Source organism: Elephantulus edwardii, unplaced genomic scaffold, assembly GCF_000299155.1.
Source record: "Elephantulus edwardii isolate Elephantulus edwardi_28Jun2011 unplaced genomic scaffold, EleEdw1.0 scaffold00209, whole genome shotgun sequence".
Taxonomy (NCBI): domain Eukaryota; kingdom Metazoa; phylum Chordata; class Mammalia; order Macroscelidea; family Macroscelididae; genus Elephantulus; species Elephantulus edwardii.
In genome coordinates, this window is record NW_006399959.1 from 1,121,821 (window position 1) to 1,141,440 (window position 19,620).

The 19,620-nt window shown below is 41.3% G+C and overlaps 1 protein-coding gene and 1 pseudogene across 1 annotated transcript in view; both read right to left on the bottom strand.

Annotated features, from left to right (window-relative positions):
• DNAJA3 (DnaJ (Hsp40) homolog, subfamily A, member 3) overlaps window positions 1-19,620 on the bottom strand; it is a 51,699-nt gene extending 32,079 nt beyond the window's left edge. Inside the window, exons 1-3 of the mRNA XM_006897426.1 lie at window positions 19,410-19,620; window positions 10,694-10,827; window positions 4,415-4,498 (exon numbers count right to left, since the gene is read on the bottom strand). Of these exons, the coding sequence (XP_006897488.1) occupies window positions 4,415-4,498; window positions 10,694-10,827; window positions 19,410-19,620 (429 nt within the window). The remainder of the gene's footprint in view (window positions 1-4,414; window positions 4,499-10,693; window positions 10,828-19,409) is intronic.
• On the bottom strand, window positions 8,865-9,382 carry LOC102865467 (annotated as a pseudogene).

The following is a 19,620-nucleotide window of genomic DNA, read 5'->3' on the forward strand; positions in this document are numbered from 1 at the left end:
AACACACACACACACACACACACACATATATATATATATATTTACAAACACCTATATAACATAGAAGAGTCTAGAAAACTTTACACTGTTTGAACTCAGTCTCATAAGGACTGCATAAGACCATTACTGTAAAAATAGAAAGATAAGATGTGGATAAATGTCCAAAAGGGAAAGGGGACAGAAAAGGGGGAAGGAGGGAAATCACTAGGATAGTAGAGTTAGAGGGTGGATGAGGGAGTTTAAGAATAGAAAAGATTCAGGGTAAGAATGAAAAGACAGGGCATGTTATTAATAAGGAAGGAGAGGAAGCAAGGGAAAACTGTAATTAATTACATAAAATACAATGTATATGAATGACTGTACAAAACATACATGAATGAAACAATGTAAATTACAGACTCTCTAAAATACAATAAACATGCATGAAACACAATGTGTAAAGTTACTGTATACAAACCAGTAAAAATATTAGAAGGGAGGTAAAAAAAATTTCAAACTGTAAGGTCAAAGAAGTACAATCAGAAATTTCAAAAAAAAAGAGAAATTTCCAAGATTGAAATTTATTCCATACATTAGGAGTATTACTTTGTATCAATTCAATTAAAGAGTCTGGCTGAGATGCTGTTGCTAATGTAATAATCTCATACTTAATAAAGTATTATATGTTCTTATAACCACGATATTACTAGTTATAATTGAAATATATAAAAAAAAAAAAAAAAAATAATTGAAATATATAAAAAAAGTGTGGAGATAAAGATCAGAAGGCCATTTCATGAAAAAGAAAAGTTTCTACAAAAATAAATATATATTATGAAATTTTAAAAATTACATTAGAGTTATCTTTAAAAAACAACAGAAGTTGAACCATTGACTAACCTTATGTTTCTTTTGATGGAGAATTCATTAAAAATATACAATATGAGTACCTATGTAGTAAAAAATTGACAAATGCCACTTGAAAGATTAGCCAGGAACATGAGTTACTGGAGGAGGAACAACTCAGAAGAGAATGGAAATGGCTGCACTACTCAGAATGTAATCAGTGTTGTTCAACCGTCTACAGAGAAATGGTCGCTATGAGTCGTTTACAACTCGGTGACATTTAACAACAACAACAACTTCAGTATACTCTCAACAACTGAAATAAACAAGAAATGAACTTCAAATTGAAAAAGCCTCCATAGGATCAAATTGGTAAGAGCTAACTCAAAAGATTAGATGGAAACCTTGCAAGAGAAATGAATTTAAGTTCACAGGGAACCTAACATTCAGAGAATGATTGCACAGCTCAGAGAGTGGAAATAATGTTATAGAGCTGCACATGGAGAAATGGCTGCTCTGCCAAGTATGTTCTCAGCAATAAGAAATTTTTCCAGAGGAGGAAGTATCCAGCAAAAAGTAAGGGAAGGTTCCCAGGGACTGCTCCTGAGGTGGGCCCACTGCCCCTCCCTCCTGACAGGGTGGAATTACTAGGAACATTGATAACATGACATCCTCTAAGATGGAGTGGGGCTGTAACTTTGTTGTGTTCTTGCACACTGTCTAGTCAGAACCAACTCATAACTGACCCTTCAGCTGGTTTTGAGAGGCAATATATCACATGGGAGGAGACTGGTCATCTTTTTCCCATGGAGCAGCTGGTGGATTCAAACTGCCTGCCTTTGGCTGGCAACACAATACCTTACCACTAAATAACCATGCAGAAATTGAAGTCTGAGACCTGGGTTATTTTTAAAAAGCTCAGTGATCGTTACCAGGGACTGGATTTGAAATGGACATGTTTTCATGTGAGTCCCTGACTGGTATGCTAGGCAATCTAATCTCTTCCTACCCACATTCTTATCAAGAGACACTACCTGGTTCTGAGTCCTCACCTGCTCTGGTCAAGGAACCATCTACTGGAGGCTGGCACAAGAGGTAGAAGCCACCAAGGCACAAGGCAGATATTTGAGAGACACTCACTCATACAGACTGTAATGGATTGAAGGGCCCCTCCAAAATATGAGTCACGATGGCCATAATTTTCAGTATAATTAATTATCCCATGCACTCAAATCCAATCCAAACTGATATCATGTTAATGAGGCAGAATTAAAGGCAGTTATGTTATGATGTAGTCATCTCCCATGATGTAATCCAAGATATGATCAACTAAACTGCAGGAGACTAGGTTGGAATGTAATTCCCTTAATTAGGCTATAACCCTGATCTGAAGGGGTGTTCCTCAGGTGTGGCCTTATTTCTTAAGAGATAAAACCAGGGTGGAACATGGTTTTTGTGGACCCTAGTTCCTGTGCTTCGTAACAAGAAAAGGCCAAGACATATGGAGATTTCCAAGGAATGTCAGACCTATGATGCTGAAAAATGGACAGACCATCCTCCAGAACTGAGAGATATTTCCTCTAGAGCCAGCACCCTAAATTTAGACTTCTAGCCTCTTAAATTGTGACAGAATACGCTTCTGTTTACTACTACTAACTAATATCTACACGGTGGTAACTCTGTTATACCAGCACTAGAGAACCAAGACACAGGCATAACTATACAAACTGTTCAGAGGAATTAAAGAACAGGAGAGAAACACACTCCTCCCCCCATCTCTTTTCTTTTTCCTCCTCTTAATTAAAAAGTTCAGGTGTATAGGGAAGGAATAGTTTTTGGAAAGACATGTCAAAAGATGAAGAGAAGTAGAAGTGGCAAGCAGACAACAGTACAGAAAGTCAGAGAAGGCCACTTGGGTCAGACTGGATGGGAGTCAGCTTAGACCAGAAACCAGACAGGACCCGATCTGGAATCAAAAGGAAAACAGTATTCCAAATGGAAAAAGAAAAAAGTTGTTCCTCCAGGAATCAGAGGGAGATGCTCAGGATACCAGCCAGAAAATTTCTTAAAGAGCCCAACTAGGAAGAAAACAAGTAAATGGAATGAGAAAGAGGCAGCAGGTAGCTTTGAGATGAGAAAAGGCAGAAGTCCTCAGGTTCCTAGGAGCTTAGTTTCCTGGCTCCAACTCCCACTACTCCTGGCTTCTCTCTCCTTGTACTAGTATCATTCACAGAAACAAGTATGCAGAATCTCTGGTGCATTACCAAGTGGTATGCTACTGTACAAAACTGTAAGGTTTAGAATTACACTTTCAGTATTCTGGATGGAGTGACTAATAAATGTAGAACAAAACTCAAAAATCATGAAAATGGCTAGGCTTATTGGTAAGACTCAGACTACTGGAACTATGGGGACTATAAGCCCTAATTTTCCTTCAAGTCTAGAACTGAACTCATCCCTACAGCACAACATTCAACTAAAAAGCAGATTTACATATAGAGTGAACAGTAACACCAAAGAGTTACTAAGTCTTTAGAAAAATCAACTACACAAAGGCAGAATTTACCCAGGCAGAATGCATTATAAGGAAGAGAGAGACCTAAGGATGAATGAAAACAGAAAACACAGGGAGAAAGTCAGGTAAGAGTTTATACAATGTGGAGATTTTAATCATAAAACTAAATCTATATGAATGGTTGAACAGACTATCAATCCTCTCTATAAGCTTTCACAAAAATCACTATAAAAGTTTAAAATAAAAATACACTATCAAACTCACATTCCAGTAAATATAGTTGGCAGAGTGAAAAAAATCCCCACATAAATTCAATACTTACACCACTAAAGCTGTTCTTTTAAGTGGTTGATATTCCTGCTGCTAAAAATGTCTTTAAAGTGCCAAAGAGCAAGGGCATAACTTTAAAGGATCTGGTATTTTTAATTGTTTTATATGCACAAGCAGCTCTCGCAACCAAGTAGATAAAGGGCATAACTTTAAAGGATCTGGTATTTTTAATTGTTTTATATGCACAAGCAGCTCTCACGACCAAGTAGATAAAGGATTCACGCTGCCAACACAAAGGCAGAGAGTTCAAATCCACCAGCTGTTTCTCGGAAACAAATGGGCATTCCTCCCCTGTGCAGTTTACAACCTCTGAAAACTCACTAGAAGGTCAGTTCTAACTTGACAGCAAAGAAGCGGTTGAGTTTATATGCATGTAAAGCGTGAGCAATGAATAAGAAAGAATGAAGTATTTATTTCTTTTAATTGTGGTATTGACAAAGAATATTGAATAAATTATTGACTGCCAAAAGAATAAACAAATCCGCCTTACAGAGCAGGAAACTCTAGGTCCCAACATGAGTAGATGCCAAGGGACTACATGCGAATGACCAGAGAGCTCTAATTCAGGTTCTCTCTGTTGAGATTCCGAGGTAGCAAACCTGGGATCTGTTGTGGGGTTTGGAATGCAGGACACAAAGCCTTCATGTGGACCTCACAGTATGCCAGGTTACTCTGTCCACTGCTCAGTGGACTCTGGCCAGGCACATGACCTAATACCAATAACAGCATACATGCTGATGTTACCTCGTATGCTTCCGCCAGCTGAGAGAACTTCTCCTTGGCTTTGGGATCATCCTTATTTGTGTCTGGGTGGTATTTCTTGGCAAGCTAAGGAGAAGGAAAAGTGAAAAGTGAACCCAGTCACAGAGTAATTACCACATCAGACCCCCAGGACCATCACAACCATTGCTCCTTAGAAGCAATTCCTAACAAGATTTTTGTCTTTTCATACTTTTCAGTCTTGAGGTGTATCCTCACTGTTTCAACCACAACAGATCTTTACCAAACATAACAATTAATTCTTTAGAACCTCTGGAACAGTAAATCCAAAAATGTTTCCATTATTACCATGTAAAAAATGGAGAGTATAAACAGAATGTAACTGTTATATGAAGGGGAAGAGGAAAGATGTTTTACTACAACACAGGTGGATTTTGGCAACACTATAGGTTTGATTCTAGAACACCATAATTAAGTAAATACTGCAGTAAAACAAGTCACTTGAGTTTTCTGGTTTACCTATGCAGATTAGAACTAGACAGGCCTGGCAACCTCCTTCTAAAAAAACACCTGCCTCTACAAAGCCCAAGGAGCTGTATGGCACATAAGGAGTGGCCAAGTCACAAGGAACAGCAATGCGTGGGCTTACATTTACAGCAGGCCAGTCCCCATGGGTCTTTCCGAGCATTCCATGCCAGAGCAAACTAGAGCACCAAACCATTGCCTGGCTCCTTAGTCATAGGCTGCAGGCACTGAAGTGGACTGCACGGTGAAAAAAAAGAAAGGGAAAAACCTCAATGTAAAAGCCACAGTGAATGTAGACAAATACAAAATAAAATGGGTAAAAAAAATTCTGGGGGAAAAAAGTGACAGCAACTGGCTACTTTTCTAGACCTCCACAACTTGGCTTTAATTATAGATTCCCAGGATGGCTCTGGAGTAACAAAGAACCTAATGTAAGGTATTAAAAGAAAAGGAAGGGGGAAAAATGTATGTAAGAAGGAGAATTGAATACTTTGAGCTGTGGTGTTGGAAAAGATTATTGAATATACTATGGACTGCTAAGAAAACAAACAGGTTTATCCAAGAGAGGGTTAAACCAGGCTGCTCCTTGGAGGTAAGGATTCTGAAGCTTCATCTGACATATTCTGGACATGCTGCAAGAAGTCCTTAGAGAGGGACATGATGCTTGGGAGGGTGGAGGGACAGCACAGGAGAGGAAGACCCTCGATGAGATGGATTGATTCAGTGACTGGGATAATGGGAGTAGGTGTGTCAGTGACAGTGAGATTGGCACAGGATAGAGCAAAATTTAGGGCTGTTGTACATAGGCTTGTTATGAGTTGCAGGCGACTCAACGGCACATAACAACAACATATATGTATATGTATATGTATGTGTACACACACACACACACACACACACACATAAAAGACACTTTTTAAAATATTCAGACTAGTATTACTAAGACATAACTGAGAATATAAAAGTTGTGACTGAGAAGGGCTATGAGTCCTGGGAAGACTAGGTGAAAACACAAAATAAAGCTCAAAAACAATAAAAGTGGCCAGGTTTACTGGTCCAGTAGAGACTGGTGGAACCCCTGAGACTACAGCTTTTGGCCACTGTTCATACCTGAACAAAATTTACCCTGTGGTTCAACCTTCAGTCAAACCCCAGATAGGCCTCTCACATCTGAGAACACGTAACCACTGTGATCAAAAGGGCAGCATTTACTTAGAGAGATTTCTCAGAAGGTAGGCAGGGGCACACTAGAAGTATGAATGACAAGAACCACAGGGAGGAAGCAGAAAAAGGGTTGTTATATTGTAAGCATTATAAGTAATGTCATAAAACAAAATCTGTGTGGCTGAATGAAACCAATTTGCTCTGTAAACTTTCCATCAAATCACAGTAAAAAATGTTTTTTAAAACAAGAGAGAAGGGCGCTCTGGTGGTCTTGTGGCAAGAAGCTGCACTGCAATCCCAGAGGCATGCACTTCGAATCCACCAGATGCTCTGCTGGAGAAGGAGGGGAAATCTCTTCCTGTACCAGTCAGATCCGATTTGATGGTACACACACACACACACACACACAAAAATTTATAAAATTTTTAGAAAAAGAAGAAAAATTTTAAAAAACCAACAAAAAACTGAGAGAAGCTGGGTGAAGGATATATGAGAATTCCACGCTATTTTTAAAAAAGTCTATAATAATTTGAGTAGAAATGATGATGAGAAAATGATTGTTTTTGTATACTCTGGCACCCCTACTACAGGGTTTGTGTTTCTGTCTACATTGTGTTACTCTATCAGTACCTTGGGGTCCCTGGTATTACTTGGTGGTCACAAAACCCACTGTTTATGTATGATTATGCAATGATATGAAATGTCAAGAAAAAGCAAGCCCATAAAGACAAAAAGTAGATTAACAGTTGCCAAGCGTTGGGAGGGAATAGAACAGAAAGTGACTGCTAAAAGCTTTGGGGTAGGGGAGCTCTGGTGGCCTAGTGGCAATGAGCTGCAACTACAATCCCAGAGGCGCACGGTTCGAATCCACCAGATGCTTTGCCGGGGAAGGAGGGACAATCTCCTCCAGTACCAGTCAGATCTGATTTGACGGTACACTCACACAAAAGTAATAAAAAAAAAAAAAAAAAAGCTTTGGGGTTTTGTTAAGAGGTGATGAAAACATTATAAACGTCATTGTAGTGGTGATGATCATTGCACAAGTTTTGAAGGGAGCAGAAGAGGAAGACCATGGATGAGACGACTGACACAGTAACTGGGGTAATGAGGGTATGTGTGTTTGAGACAGTGAATCTGACTCAGGTATTGCTGGTGACCCAATGGCACATAACAATAACTGGTGGCCTCATCATAAGAAGACACACTGTCAACACTCAAAGGAATGAGGTTTAAATCCACCAGCTGTTCTGAGGGAGAAAGATGGGCAATATCTTCCCAAGCAATTTACATACTGTTGTTAGGTGCTGTGGAGTTGAGTACAACGCATAGCAACCCTATGAACAACATGTCCTATCCTGTGCCATCCTCACACTTCCTGACACACTAGAGCCTATTGCACACTGTGTCAACCTACTTGGTTGATGTTCTCCCCTTCACCGACCCTCTGCCTTTCTGAGCATCATGTCCTTCTCCAAGGATCAGCCCCTTCTAGCAACATGTCCAAAGTAGGCAAGGTGAAGATTTGTCATCTTTGCCTACAAAGAGCATTCTAGCTGCACTCTGTCCAAGACCTATTTATTTGTTCTTCTGGCAGTCCATGGGATGTTTAGTACTTTTCTCCAACACCGCAGGTCAAGGGTATCAATTCTTCTTCTGTCATCCTTATTCATTGCCCAGGTCTCAGATGCTTAGCAAGATATCAGAAAGACCATGGCCTAAATCAGACACACCTCAGTCCTCAAAATGACATCATTACTCCTCAGTAATTTGGAGAGGTCACTAACTACAGCCTTTCCCAGGGCAGTATGTCTCCTAATTTCCTGACTGCTGGTACCAAGGGTGTTGACTGTGGAACCAAATAAGATGAGGTCATTGACAGTTTCAATCTTTTCTCCATCTATGATGATGTCGCTTATTGATCCAGTGGTAAGAATCTTTGTTTTCTTGATGTTGAGATGCAATCCAGATTGAAGGCTGTATTCTTTTACCTTCTGCAACAAGTACTTCAAGTTCTCCTCATTTTTAGCAAACAAAGTTGCTGTTGTTATGTACCATCAAGTCCACTGTGGATCACAGCAATTCTCTGAACAACAGATTTAAAATTGAAAATCTGCCCTAACCTATACCACCGTCACCATCTCCAAAACATTTTCCACTGCTACAGTTGTCATGTTAATTCATCTCATTGAGGATCTTCCTCTTTTATACTATATCTCCACCTTTCCCAGGTTAATGTCCTTCTCCAAGGACTGGCCTTTCTTTTTTTTTTTTTCTTCATCCTTAGAAAGCAGGTTTTATTTGTTTAAGACCAGACCAAAAACACTAAGTGCACGTGAGATTCTAAACACTAAGCCAGTGAGACTCACAAGGGTTTGTCTGAGAGACCTGCAGTCTTCTGTCAACAGGAAACCACCAAAGCGGGTCTGTTGCTTGTGGCAGCAGGAGGATCTGTGCTTGTCTATGGAGCTGTCCTGTGTTTAGATGTTTGTGAGAATGTGTGAGAGGAAGGATGAAGGTGGGAGAAACCTTTCCAATCCTCTTCTTCATTTTCTCCATTCTAATGCTCTCTGGTTCTGCCTTAGGCGAGGGCCAAATGATCACGGGTCATTTTACAAAGAACTTGGACCATCAAAGAACCCAGTCAGGTGGAGAAGAGATAAGATATTGGTGCTAACGTCGTAGCGGGGCATTGGTGGGGAGAAACGGCTGGGTGTCCTAGAAAGAGGCTGCACATGAAGGCAGGCACTGGACTTAGCAGAGTGTGCGTGGAGGAGTGGAGGCTGCGTTAGTAAAGGCTTGTCTTCTTCATGATCCGCAGGAACTCTTGCTCACTGACTTCTCTGTCTCCATCTCGATCTGCCTCATCAATCATTTCCTGAAGTTCTTCATCAGTGAGATTCTCACCCAACTCCTTCGCCACACGTTTCAGATTTTTGAAAGATATCCTTCCAGTCTCATCATCATCAAAGAGTTTGAAGGCTTTCAGGATTTCTTCTTTGGTATCTTTTTCAGACATTTTCTGAGTCATCACAGTCAAGAAATCACTGAAGCTCATTTTTCCTGTTCCTTCCTTATCAATCTCACTGATCATTTTCTTGATTTCTTCTTTCTTGGGCTCAAAGCCCAGGGCCCTCATTGCCACCTTAAGTTCTTTGACGTCGATGGTGCCATTTCCATCAGCATCAAAGAGATCAAAAGCTTCTCGGATTCCTGCTTCTGCTCTTCTGTGAGTTCAGGCTTGGAACTCACCCTCTTTCGCTGGGAAGTTGACACCATGCTTGTCTTCTTAAAGCTGGAGGCCATCGCAGGTGGACTGCTGCGCTGTTGTTATGGCAACAGACCCAGAAATTCATTCTCTCTGTTCCCGTCGGGCGCAGGCCCATGGCCGGCTGTCCATTGGTGACCTGCCCGCCACTCTCCATTGGTGTTCAGTTCGGACTGGCCCTTCTTAACATCATGCTCAAAGTATACGAGACAAAGTTGACCATCTTTGCTCAGAAGAAGCACTATGGCTGCACTTTCTCCAAAACAGATCTCTGTTCTCTTGGCAGACCACAGGATATTCAGTACTCTTCTCCATCACAACTCAAAGGTATTGATTCTTCTGTTGTCCCAGTCACTATTCAACTTTCAGATGCAACTGAGAAGACCATGGCTTCGAACAGGTGCATTAGTCTCCAAGCTGACATCATTGCTCTTTAGTACTCTAGAGTAGTCCCTGACAGCAGATTTTCTCAATGTGATACATCTTTTGACTGCTTGACTGCAGGGTGCTCATTGGGGATTCAAGCAAGATGAAATCACTGACAGTTTCAATCTCTTCTCCTCTTCCATGAAGTTGCCTGCTGGCCTGGTGGTGAGGGTTTTTGTTTTCTTTATGTTGCGTTATAAACCTTATGGAAGGCTGTATTCTTTATCCTTTTGCGTAAGAGCTTTAAGTCCTCCCCACTTTCAGCAAGTAAAGTTGTATCATCTACATAATGTAAGTTATTTATGAGTCTTCCTCTGATCCTGATGCCACAGTCTTCTTCATATATCCCGCTTCTTGATTTACAGTTTCTAAAACCCTGATGGAGGGTCAGCTAGGAGTCAGTTATGACTCATCAGCACATAACAACAACAAACACCTTAAAAAAAACAGGTAAAAAGAAAAACAGAGGCAGTCACCTGTCTTTGTTGTCTCATGCTACTGTAACAAGAAATATCACAAGTGGGTGGCTTTTAATAATGTATTTTCTCAGTGTAGGCTAGAAGTCTGAACTAAGAGGGTGGCTTTCCGTCCATACTGGCTCTGGGCAATGAGTAATCCTTGTCATTAATGAAGGCCCCTCATGTGATACGGCACCAATTTTTCCCCACCTCTGCTCCTACAGTGTCAAGAGATTGACTCAAGGTACACAAGAGATTGACTCAAGGTACACACTACACTAAAACTATCTCCTAACAAAGAAAACTCATTTCCAAATGCAGCAATCACTTTACACTTTATACCTAAACCTTCTGCAGTCATTCTATAGCAGGAGCTGCGCAGTGTACACAGCTGGACAGACCAAAAGCAGACCAGCCTGGCAGTGTTCATCTACCACTGTGTTATGACAGCTGGCTTGCACACACCTGGTAATAAGCTTTCTTGATCTCCTTCTGGCTGGCATTTCGGGGCACTCCCAGTATCTGGTAATAATCCTCTTTGGCCAAAGGGCTGCTCTTGTGGAAGGAGGCAGAAGAAACAAAGGGGTAACATTTAACTCCTAAAGAGGGAAGAAACAAAAAGAAAAAAAAAAATCACTGAGAATGTTGCAAGCAAAAGGACATGGTGAGTCAACTGCCAACTAGAAGACCTAGAAAGTTTTGGACAGCATGGCTTCGAGGTGTTCTCCTGAAGAATCCTAACAGGTGGCTCGGCCTGAGAGTCAATTCTGACTCTGCAACCCTGCAGGACAGAGTAAGACCACCTCACAGGGTTTCCCAGGCTCTAAGTCTTTACACAACCATCTCATGTTTCTCCCACACTATAGCTGGCAGATTCCAACTGCTGACATTTTAGTCAGCGGCCAGGTGCTTAACTGCTGCACTACCAGCTTCCTTAGGCAATACTCTCAACTCCAGGACCAAGATGATAGCCCCAGACCACTGCCATCAAGTGGATTCTGAATCATAGTGACCCCACAGAGCAGAGTAAGACATCCCATAGGATTTCCAAGACTGGGAGCTCTGCTGGTCAAGTCATAAGGAGTTGCATTACCAACCCAAAGGCATCAGGTTCAAACCTACCAGTTGCTCTTAAGGAGAAAGACGCGCAATATCCTCCCCTGTCATTTACTGCCTCCAAAAACCTGCTGGTGGGCCAGCTACAGGTCCATTTTGACTCAACAGCACAACAACATCTTAGTTGGCTGATGGACACTTTACTCACTGTGCCAGTGCTCTTATGAATACACAGCACTTCAAAAACAGCTAAGGCCCTAAAGTAAAGCATCATCCAAGAATGGCTGTGGTCCATTCCTGGGTTATCCCAGAGGTGTGAGTACACACCAGACTGGAGCTACGCATGAGGGGAGCTCTCAGGACCCAGCCTTCCCGACACTGACTGAGCCCCCACCACCTAGAAGTGTCCTCAGATGCTTTGTTGTGAGGTGTGTTCGAGTCAGGCTACATACAAGAGAACAAAACCCTGCCCAATCCTGCGCCATCTTTATATAACCCCATTTCTGTAGCTCCAGGATCAATTCATCTCAGTGAGGGTTCTCCACCTTTCTGCTGGTCCTCTACTTTTCCAAGTATGATGTCCTTTGTCAGGGATTGTCCTCTATCCTTCTAAAAACATGTCCAAAGTTTATGAGACAAAGTCTCACCATTCCTTTTTCAAATGAACACTCAGGCAGCAGTACTATCAAGACATTTTTTTTTCTCTCAAGATATATTTGTTAGTTCTCTTTGCAGTTTGTGTTATAGTTCATATTCTTTGCCAACACAATTCTAAAGCGTCAATTCTTCTATCTTCCTTTTTCATTTTCCAACTTTCACTTGTATATGAAGCAAAATACCAAGGCTTGGGGCAGGAGGGCCTTAGTCTTTATTCCTTTTTAATACTTTAAGAAGTCCTTGACAGGTCCTTAACTGCTGCTTCCATAAGTTTTAACTGTGAACAGAGGTAGAACAAAGTCCTTGATAATATCAATCTTCCCTCTGTGTGGTCCCTGGACCAGCAGCACCACTATTAGCTTCTTCGGAACATACATTTCCAAGCTCCATCTAAGCCCCAGGTCACAAACTCTGGAAGTAGGGGGGGGTCCAGCAAGCTGTGCTTTAAGAAGCCCTCCAGGGGACAGTGGGGACGAAATCTATAACTGATACAAGAACAAGCATTTATCTGTTCTAGAACCATGAAGAGAAGGCTCAGACATGAGAGTGGCCAAGACTAGACCTATAGAAACTTGGCAAACTATTCTGATCATCCTAGGAACCTGAAACAAAACTCACCCTCATGGCTCAACTAAAAGTGCCGCCAGGGAGGCACTCTCCCACGCATATAATCAAGCACATAAGAACAAAACAGCAGCACCTGTCCCAGAGTAAAGCTCAGACGCCAAGAAAGGGTAGGTTGAAAGGATTAACAAATATGAGTCAAAAGGAAGAAACGGACCAAGTATAGTTAGTTACCTTGTGAGTATTTATAAAGTCATAAAAGAAAACATACTGAATGGCTGAATGGAAATCCAATCTTTGTAAACTTCCATTCAAATCACAATTGCTGTTTCACCATATGTGCCTCTAAGGAGTACCCTGGTTGTACTCTCTCCAAGACAGAGTTGTTGGTTTTTTGGGAGCCCATGGGATAGTCAATATTCTTCTTCAACACAATTCAATTGTCCAACCTTTCAGGCTGTTCAGAAAGCAACTGAAAATATCAAGGCTTAGTTCAGGCACATCTTAAGTCTTAACACTTACATCCTTGCTCTTTAGAACTTGAGATAGGTCCCTGATGGAAGATTTTCTCAATGTAACACATTTTCCCCCCTAATAAAAAAAGTTGTATTTACTTAGAAGCATTCAGAAAGAATGTCAACAAAACAGCTGCAACTTTTTTTGGTTTTTCTTTCTTCTTTTGCAATTACAGAGTGGTATTCAGTTAGCAAAACAACAATTATTTTGTATAAGCTGCATCAGACAACTAAAAATGAAAAAAAACCCCTACCATCCACATATATAACTAATTAGTGCTGTGCATCAACAAGAATCTGCTTTAAATTTCCATGCCAATTTACAACCCCCATACTGTACCAGGCAAGGTTAGTGGCTATTGAAATTACCAGGACAAGGCTATCAAAAGACACATTCAGTAGTGTGTTAACTATACAAAAAAAGACACCGTACAGTTTAAAAACAAATCTTACACAGCCTTACATGTAATTTTTTTTTCTTTAAAAGGAGTGAGTTGTGTACAGGGGGTTAAATGCTTTATAGGCAAGGAAAAAAAACTGCGCTACAACCAACTTATTCATCATCCTTCTCATCTTCTTCATCTTCCTAGTCCTCCTCTTCCTTCTTCTTTTTGCTTTTCTCGGCCTTGACAACTCCCTTTTTGGCAGCATTAGGCTTGCCTTTAGCCCTGTATGCAGCAATATCCTTCTCATATTTTTCCCTCAGCTTAGCAGCCTTCTTCTCATAGGGCTGCTTGTCATCGGCAGCAGTATTATTCCACATCTCTCCCAGCTTCTTCGCAACATCACCAATAGAAAGGCCAGGGTGCTCACCTTTGATTTAGGGGCGATACTCAGAACAAAATAAGAAAAAAGCTGAAGGGGACCTCTTGGGTGTGTTGGGATCTTTGAACTTCTTTTTTGCTTCGCCCTTAGAAGGGATATAGGTTTTCATCTTTCTCTCATAACAGGCCTTGTCCGCCTTTGCCATGTCTTCAAATTTACCTTTCTCTTTAGCAGACATGGTCTTCCACCTCTCTGAACACTTCTTAGAAATTTCTGAGAAGCTGACAGAAGCATCTGAGTGCTTCTTCTTGTGCTCCTCTCGGCAGGTTTACACGAAAAATGCAAAGGATGACATTTTGCCTCTCGGCTTCTTAGGATCTCCTTTGCCCATGGTTAGTTATTTCTCGTCCATGAAGCATAGAGGTTGCCCAGTGCTGTTCGGCTCTGCCTGGCTCGGGGCTGTCTCTATGGAGCTCAATGTACTTCAATGGCTATGGAACACATTTTTTTTTTATTTCTTAACTGCTGTTACCATGGGTATAACTGTGAATCCTAGTAAAATGAAATCACAAGTTCAGTCTTTTCTCCATCTATCATGATGTTGTCTACTGGCTTGGTAGTGAAGATTTTTTTACTGGTCTACAGATAAGGATGTTGAAGTATAATCCATAGTAAAGGCTGTAGTTTTTGATCTTCAAGTAGGTGCTCCAAGTCTTCACTTCCCCCCCCATTCATTCTCTGCTGCACATTTCCTCCTTCCCCCTCCCCCAGACCACTTTGCAAAGCACCTCTTGTTTCAGATTGTTGTTATATGTCTTCACTTTTTGCAAATAAGGTTGGGTCATCTACATACATATGGTAGGTAGGTTTTTGATGAGTCTTCCTCCACACACATATAGTAGGTAGGTTTTTGATGAGTCTTCTTCCACTCCTGAGGCCATGTCTTCTTCTTAGAGTTGAGCTTTTCAAATTATTTGTTCAACATACAGATTAAATAGGTATAGAAAAAGACTACAATACACATACACACTTTTCCTGATTTTAAACCACGCACGTTCTCTTGTTCTGTTCAGACAAGTGTTTCTTTGTCTAAGTAAAGGTTGTGCATGAGCACCACAAACTGTTCTAGGATTTCCATTCTTCTCGATGTTAGCCAGAATTTATGATTCACACAGTCAAATGTGTTTGCATAGTCAACATTTTTCTGGTATTCTATTCTTTCACCAAGATCCATCTGATATTAGCAATGATATATCCCTTATGCCACAGCCTCGTTCAAATCCAGCTTGAATTTCTGACAATTCCTAGCCACTGTACTGTTCCAACTGGTTTTAATAAATCATCAACAAGATTTTATTTGCATGAGATTCTAATGATACAGAACTACAATGGAATGAGACTGACTAAATCTATGTAAAGAGTAAGTGGAAAAGCTCATAATCAGTAGTTTAAAAAAGGCCAGGCACTGGCTGTGGAACAGATCATCAATGATTCACATATAAGCTCAAATTGAAGCTGCAGAAAACTAAAACAAGTCTGTGAAAACCAAAATATGACTGTAGGTCCAACCCAACTGAATTAAAAACCATCCTAAGAATAGATGTGATACAGTGAATATTAATGACTGAACATCAGATGAGTTGTGGGATGACATCAAGGCCACTAAGAACAAAAAGACCATATTGCTTTTCCCCCTGCTTAAAGCATCTGATGCATAACTATCTCTAGCTTAAAATTTCATAGTAAGATAGACACACTTGGCCTCAAACATTTAAAAAAAAGAAAAGACCAAATCATAATAAAAAGAAAATATGCTATTTCAACATGAGTATTTGTATGTGATGAAGACACATTAGTGTAGAGAAGAGACCATCAGGGCAATATTACATAAAAGTCTTAATCATAACCAAACATCCTGGTCATAGGACCTCAGGATCACATTCTCAGGGGACATGAAAGTCAGCTGACCCAAAACAGTTCACAAGGAGACTTCTACATCCTATATAGATGAATACTAACTGGGGACTTAAAAGTCTGTGAACACTTATATTGCTTAAAAATAAATAAATAAAGTCTGTGAACAAGCTGGATGGGAGGGGGGAGGGGAAGGCAGGGAGAAAAGTGCAACAATGAATGAATGGAAACCCAAAATCTCTGTAGATTTTCATTAAAATTAATAATAAAAAAATTAAAAGTCTGTGAACAGTCATCTAATGTCCCCAGTGATGTAAAGAACAATAAAATACGCATGGAAACAATTAGTCCGTTACACCAAAGGGCCTAGTGATCCTCAACTTCCAGGACCCTGGGAACAGAGAAACTAGATAGTGCCCATCTACCACTTTGAAAGGGATCACAATAAAATACTCTGTCTAAAGATACGTAAGTGGCAAACAAAATTCAAAGACACAGCAATGGGCAGGCTTCCTCGCATGAGGGAGATGGGCAGAACTCCAAGACAAAGGACTTTTGCATCTGGAACCAAGCTCACCTCTGTGGCATAACATGTAGCCAAACAACAGACAGAACTAGAAGTGAACCATAACATCACAGTGAGAATAGTACTGAGAACAGTCAAAGGCATCATTTACCCAAGGACAAATTGCAGAAAGGAGGAGAAAGAAGTGATGAATTACATGTTAAGAAAACATATATGGAGCTTTGGTGACACAGTTGATAGATAGTTGGGTTGCGAACGCAAGGTCACGCCTATCTGGAAGTTCAAATCCACCAGTGGCCCTGAGGGAAGAAACAGACAACCTCATCTCACCCAATTTACAGCCTTAAAAACCTGCTGGAAGGTCAGTTGTAAGTTACATACATACAGAGAGGGAGGAGAGGAGAGAGAAAGAGTGGGGATTGTAATCGTCATAATGCTATTTTTGTACAACCATTTGAACAGAGTTATCAACATGCTCTGTAAACTTTAATTCAAGTAATAATAAAAAGAAGTCATATATGCATACCAAAAAATACCCCAATACAGATAAACACACTGAACACAACATTATGATGCTGGAAGAATCCAGTTTCAAAGGCCTTGTATCCCTAGACAGATAACATCAAAGACACAAGGTGCCAGGCAGATTGCCAAACACACTGCCTTCTTCAGCAGCTCCAGGGAAAGGTTGACAGGGGAGCTTGGCTGACCTTTTTGCTCCTATGACAAGAGGAAGCTCAGGCCTTGCTTCCTAACTTCCACCCAGGACAGGCCAGTGGAGACTGGGGAAGGCAGAGTGGGGTGGGTAGAAGGGGCAGCGGTATGGAGCAGTAAGGATTGGAAGCACCAGGTTTCTAAGTCAAGCATTCACCTGCACGCCAGAAGCTTCCATCATCACCATTTATCGGACTCAGAGAACATTCAGGTCTGACGTGCTGTCCTGCACACCAGAGTGGCAGCAATCTGTAAAAGCAGTGCCCTCCTAAAGATGACTCCTACTCTACAAAGCAATTACATTAACAATGCTAGCACAATGGATTAAGCGTTGGGCTCCTAACTGAAAGGCTGATAGTTCGAGGCCAGGAGCACTCCAGGATAAAAGATGAAGCTGTGTATTTTGGTAGATTTACAGCCTCGGAAACCCTAGCAACTCTACCCTGTTCTATAAGGTTACTATAAGTCACAATCAACTTGACAGCAGTGTTGTTTGGTTTTTTTTTCTTTTCTTTTTTTTTTTCAATTTAAGAGCAGGTAAGGAATGAGACCAGGATCTATTCTAGGCACTAAAAATGATAGATGACCTTTTAAAAAAACTGACACTGTCCAGAGAAGAGCTAAGTCTGGCAGTACTGTGAGGTACTGTGACAATGACAAGGATAAACACAGGTTAATATGGAAAAGGGGCAAATCACCTAGGATTTGTCCATGTCAACACTGTGTAGCTGAGGCTGGAGAATCCCCTGCTGTGGGCAGCTCTAGTTTTTATCTAATAGCATCCTCTTTACCCACTAGTTGACAATCACACACACTTTTTTTGCTGTTGTTATTCAGTCTTTCTTATTTATTGTCTAACTTTCAGATACATAAGAAGCAATTTAAAATATTATGGCTTGCATAGGATGAATGTTAGCTTTTAGAAAGGTATCTTGGCTCTTTAGCACTTTGGAGAGATTTTTTTTTTATTTTAATGAAAGTTTACAAAGACTTTGGATTTCCATTCATTCACTGTTGCACTTCTGTCCCTGCTCAACCTCCCCTCCCCAAGTTTGCTTTTCTTTGAAAAATAAAAGAAAAATTCTTTCATCACATACACTTTCAAAACACTGTCAAAATCATCTTCAACAAGAATCACTGACGACTCAACTAAGCGGCTCAGTAAAGATTCTTTATCCCTTTACTTATCATTAATGCATAGCAACCAGCGAGGCTAAAAACAGATTTGAATATTTCTGTTTGGCTATTGACATATATGTGCATGTCCTATCACTTCTAGAAATACTTGGTGTGGGTGCTAAATTATATGACCACCTGAGGTTCAAATAAAAGTAGTAATGACACATTTGTTGTTGTTAGGGGCTATTAATTCAGCCCATCGTTCTAGCCACTGTGTCAATCCTTTTTATTGAGTGGTCTTTTTTTCTGACCCTGCTCTTTTGTAAGCATGTCCTTTTCCAAGGACTGGTCTCTCCTGATAAGATGCCCAAAAGTACATGAGATGAAGTCTCACCGTCTTTTCTTCTAAGCAGTATGCTGGCTGCACTTCTTTCAAAAAGTATAATTGCTAAAATACTACGTGACTACTGACTGATTCTGTGTATGTATATGCTAGACATCAGAAGTAGAGGGTTTGCTAAACACGATGAGGTTTCTTCATTAATTACACTAAAATAGAACTCACATAACATACATCATGGCTACAGAGTTAAAGGCTCCATATATATTCAGCATCTCCTGCATCAGTGAAGGTTCTAAAGCTTTTCAGCGTCAGTGACTTTTACAACTTGCGGAACACCTCCCTTTCATTATCTATCAAATGGAACAACAGCTAGACCACAAGGATGGATGGAGACAGCCTGAGGCACAAGAAGTGCTCAAGAATTAAGACTGTATTAACAGGAGCTCTGGTGGCTTGCCTAAGAAGTTGCATCTGAAAAGGAATGAGGTTCAAATCGACCAGCTGCTCCACAGGAGAGGGATGGACAATCTCCTACCATGCAGTTTATGGACTCGGAAAGCCTACTGGAGGTTGTGGCTATGGGTTAGTTCCAGCTCGATGGCACAAAACAAGGTGATAATCTTTTTTTTTTTTTTTTTTTTTGAGATGGTATTTTAGTACAATAAACAACGTCAAAACTTGGTGGGGGCGATCTAGTAACAAGGCAAGGACCTGCAGAATTGTAAAACCTGTCCTCTTCGGCTGAGGGCTGGGAAGTGGAGGAGTAGGAACAGGTAAGGGCAAAGGTGCAGAGACTGGCTTGGAAGAGGACGACAGGTCAGTGGACAGAGGTGAAAGGTCGCGACCGCCAGCCGCGCGCCGCTCTCCGTCCCTTCTCCGCTACGGAGAGGCCACAAGGAGCTTGCCGGTGACCGCCCAAGTCTGGACACCTTTCGACTCTGCTGCCCTCACCGCCTAAAAGGGCCGAGTTTCTCAGACGCTCTCTCCAGAGCTGGAACTCTGTCTCACCTGGAAATCTAACACCACTTCTCAATGTCAGCAGCACCCGCGGGACCCGAGCTCCAAGGAGAGGTGTGAAGGCGGCGACGCTCAGGCTGCGGCGCAGGGACGCTGCCATTACACCCTCCCTGGGCGGCCGGGCCCCTCTCCCCGTAGCAGCCAGCGGCCGGAAGGGCCCCACAACCACCAGCAGCCAACATGAGGCCCGGGGAGCCGCCAT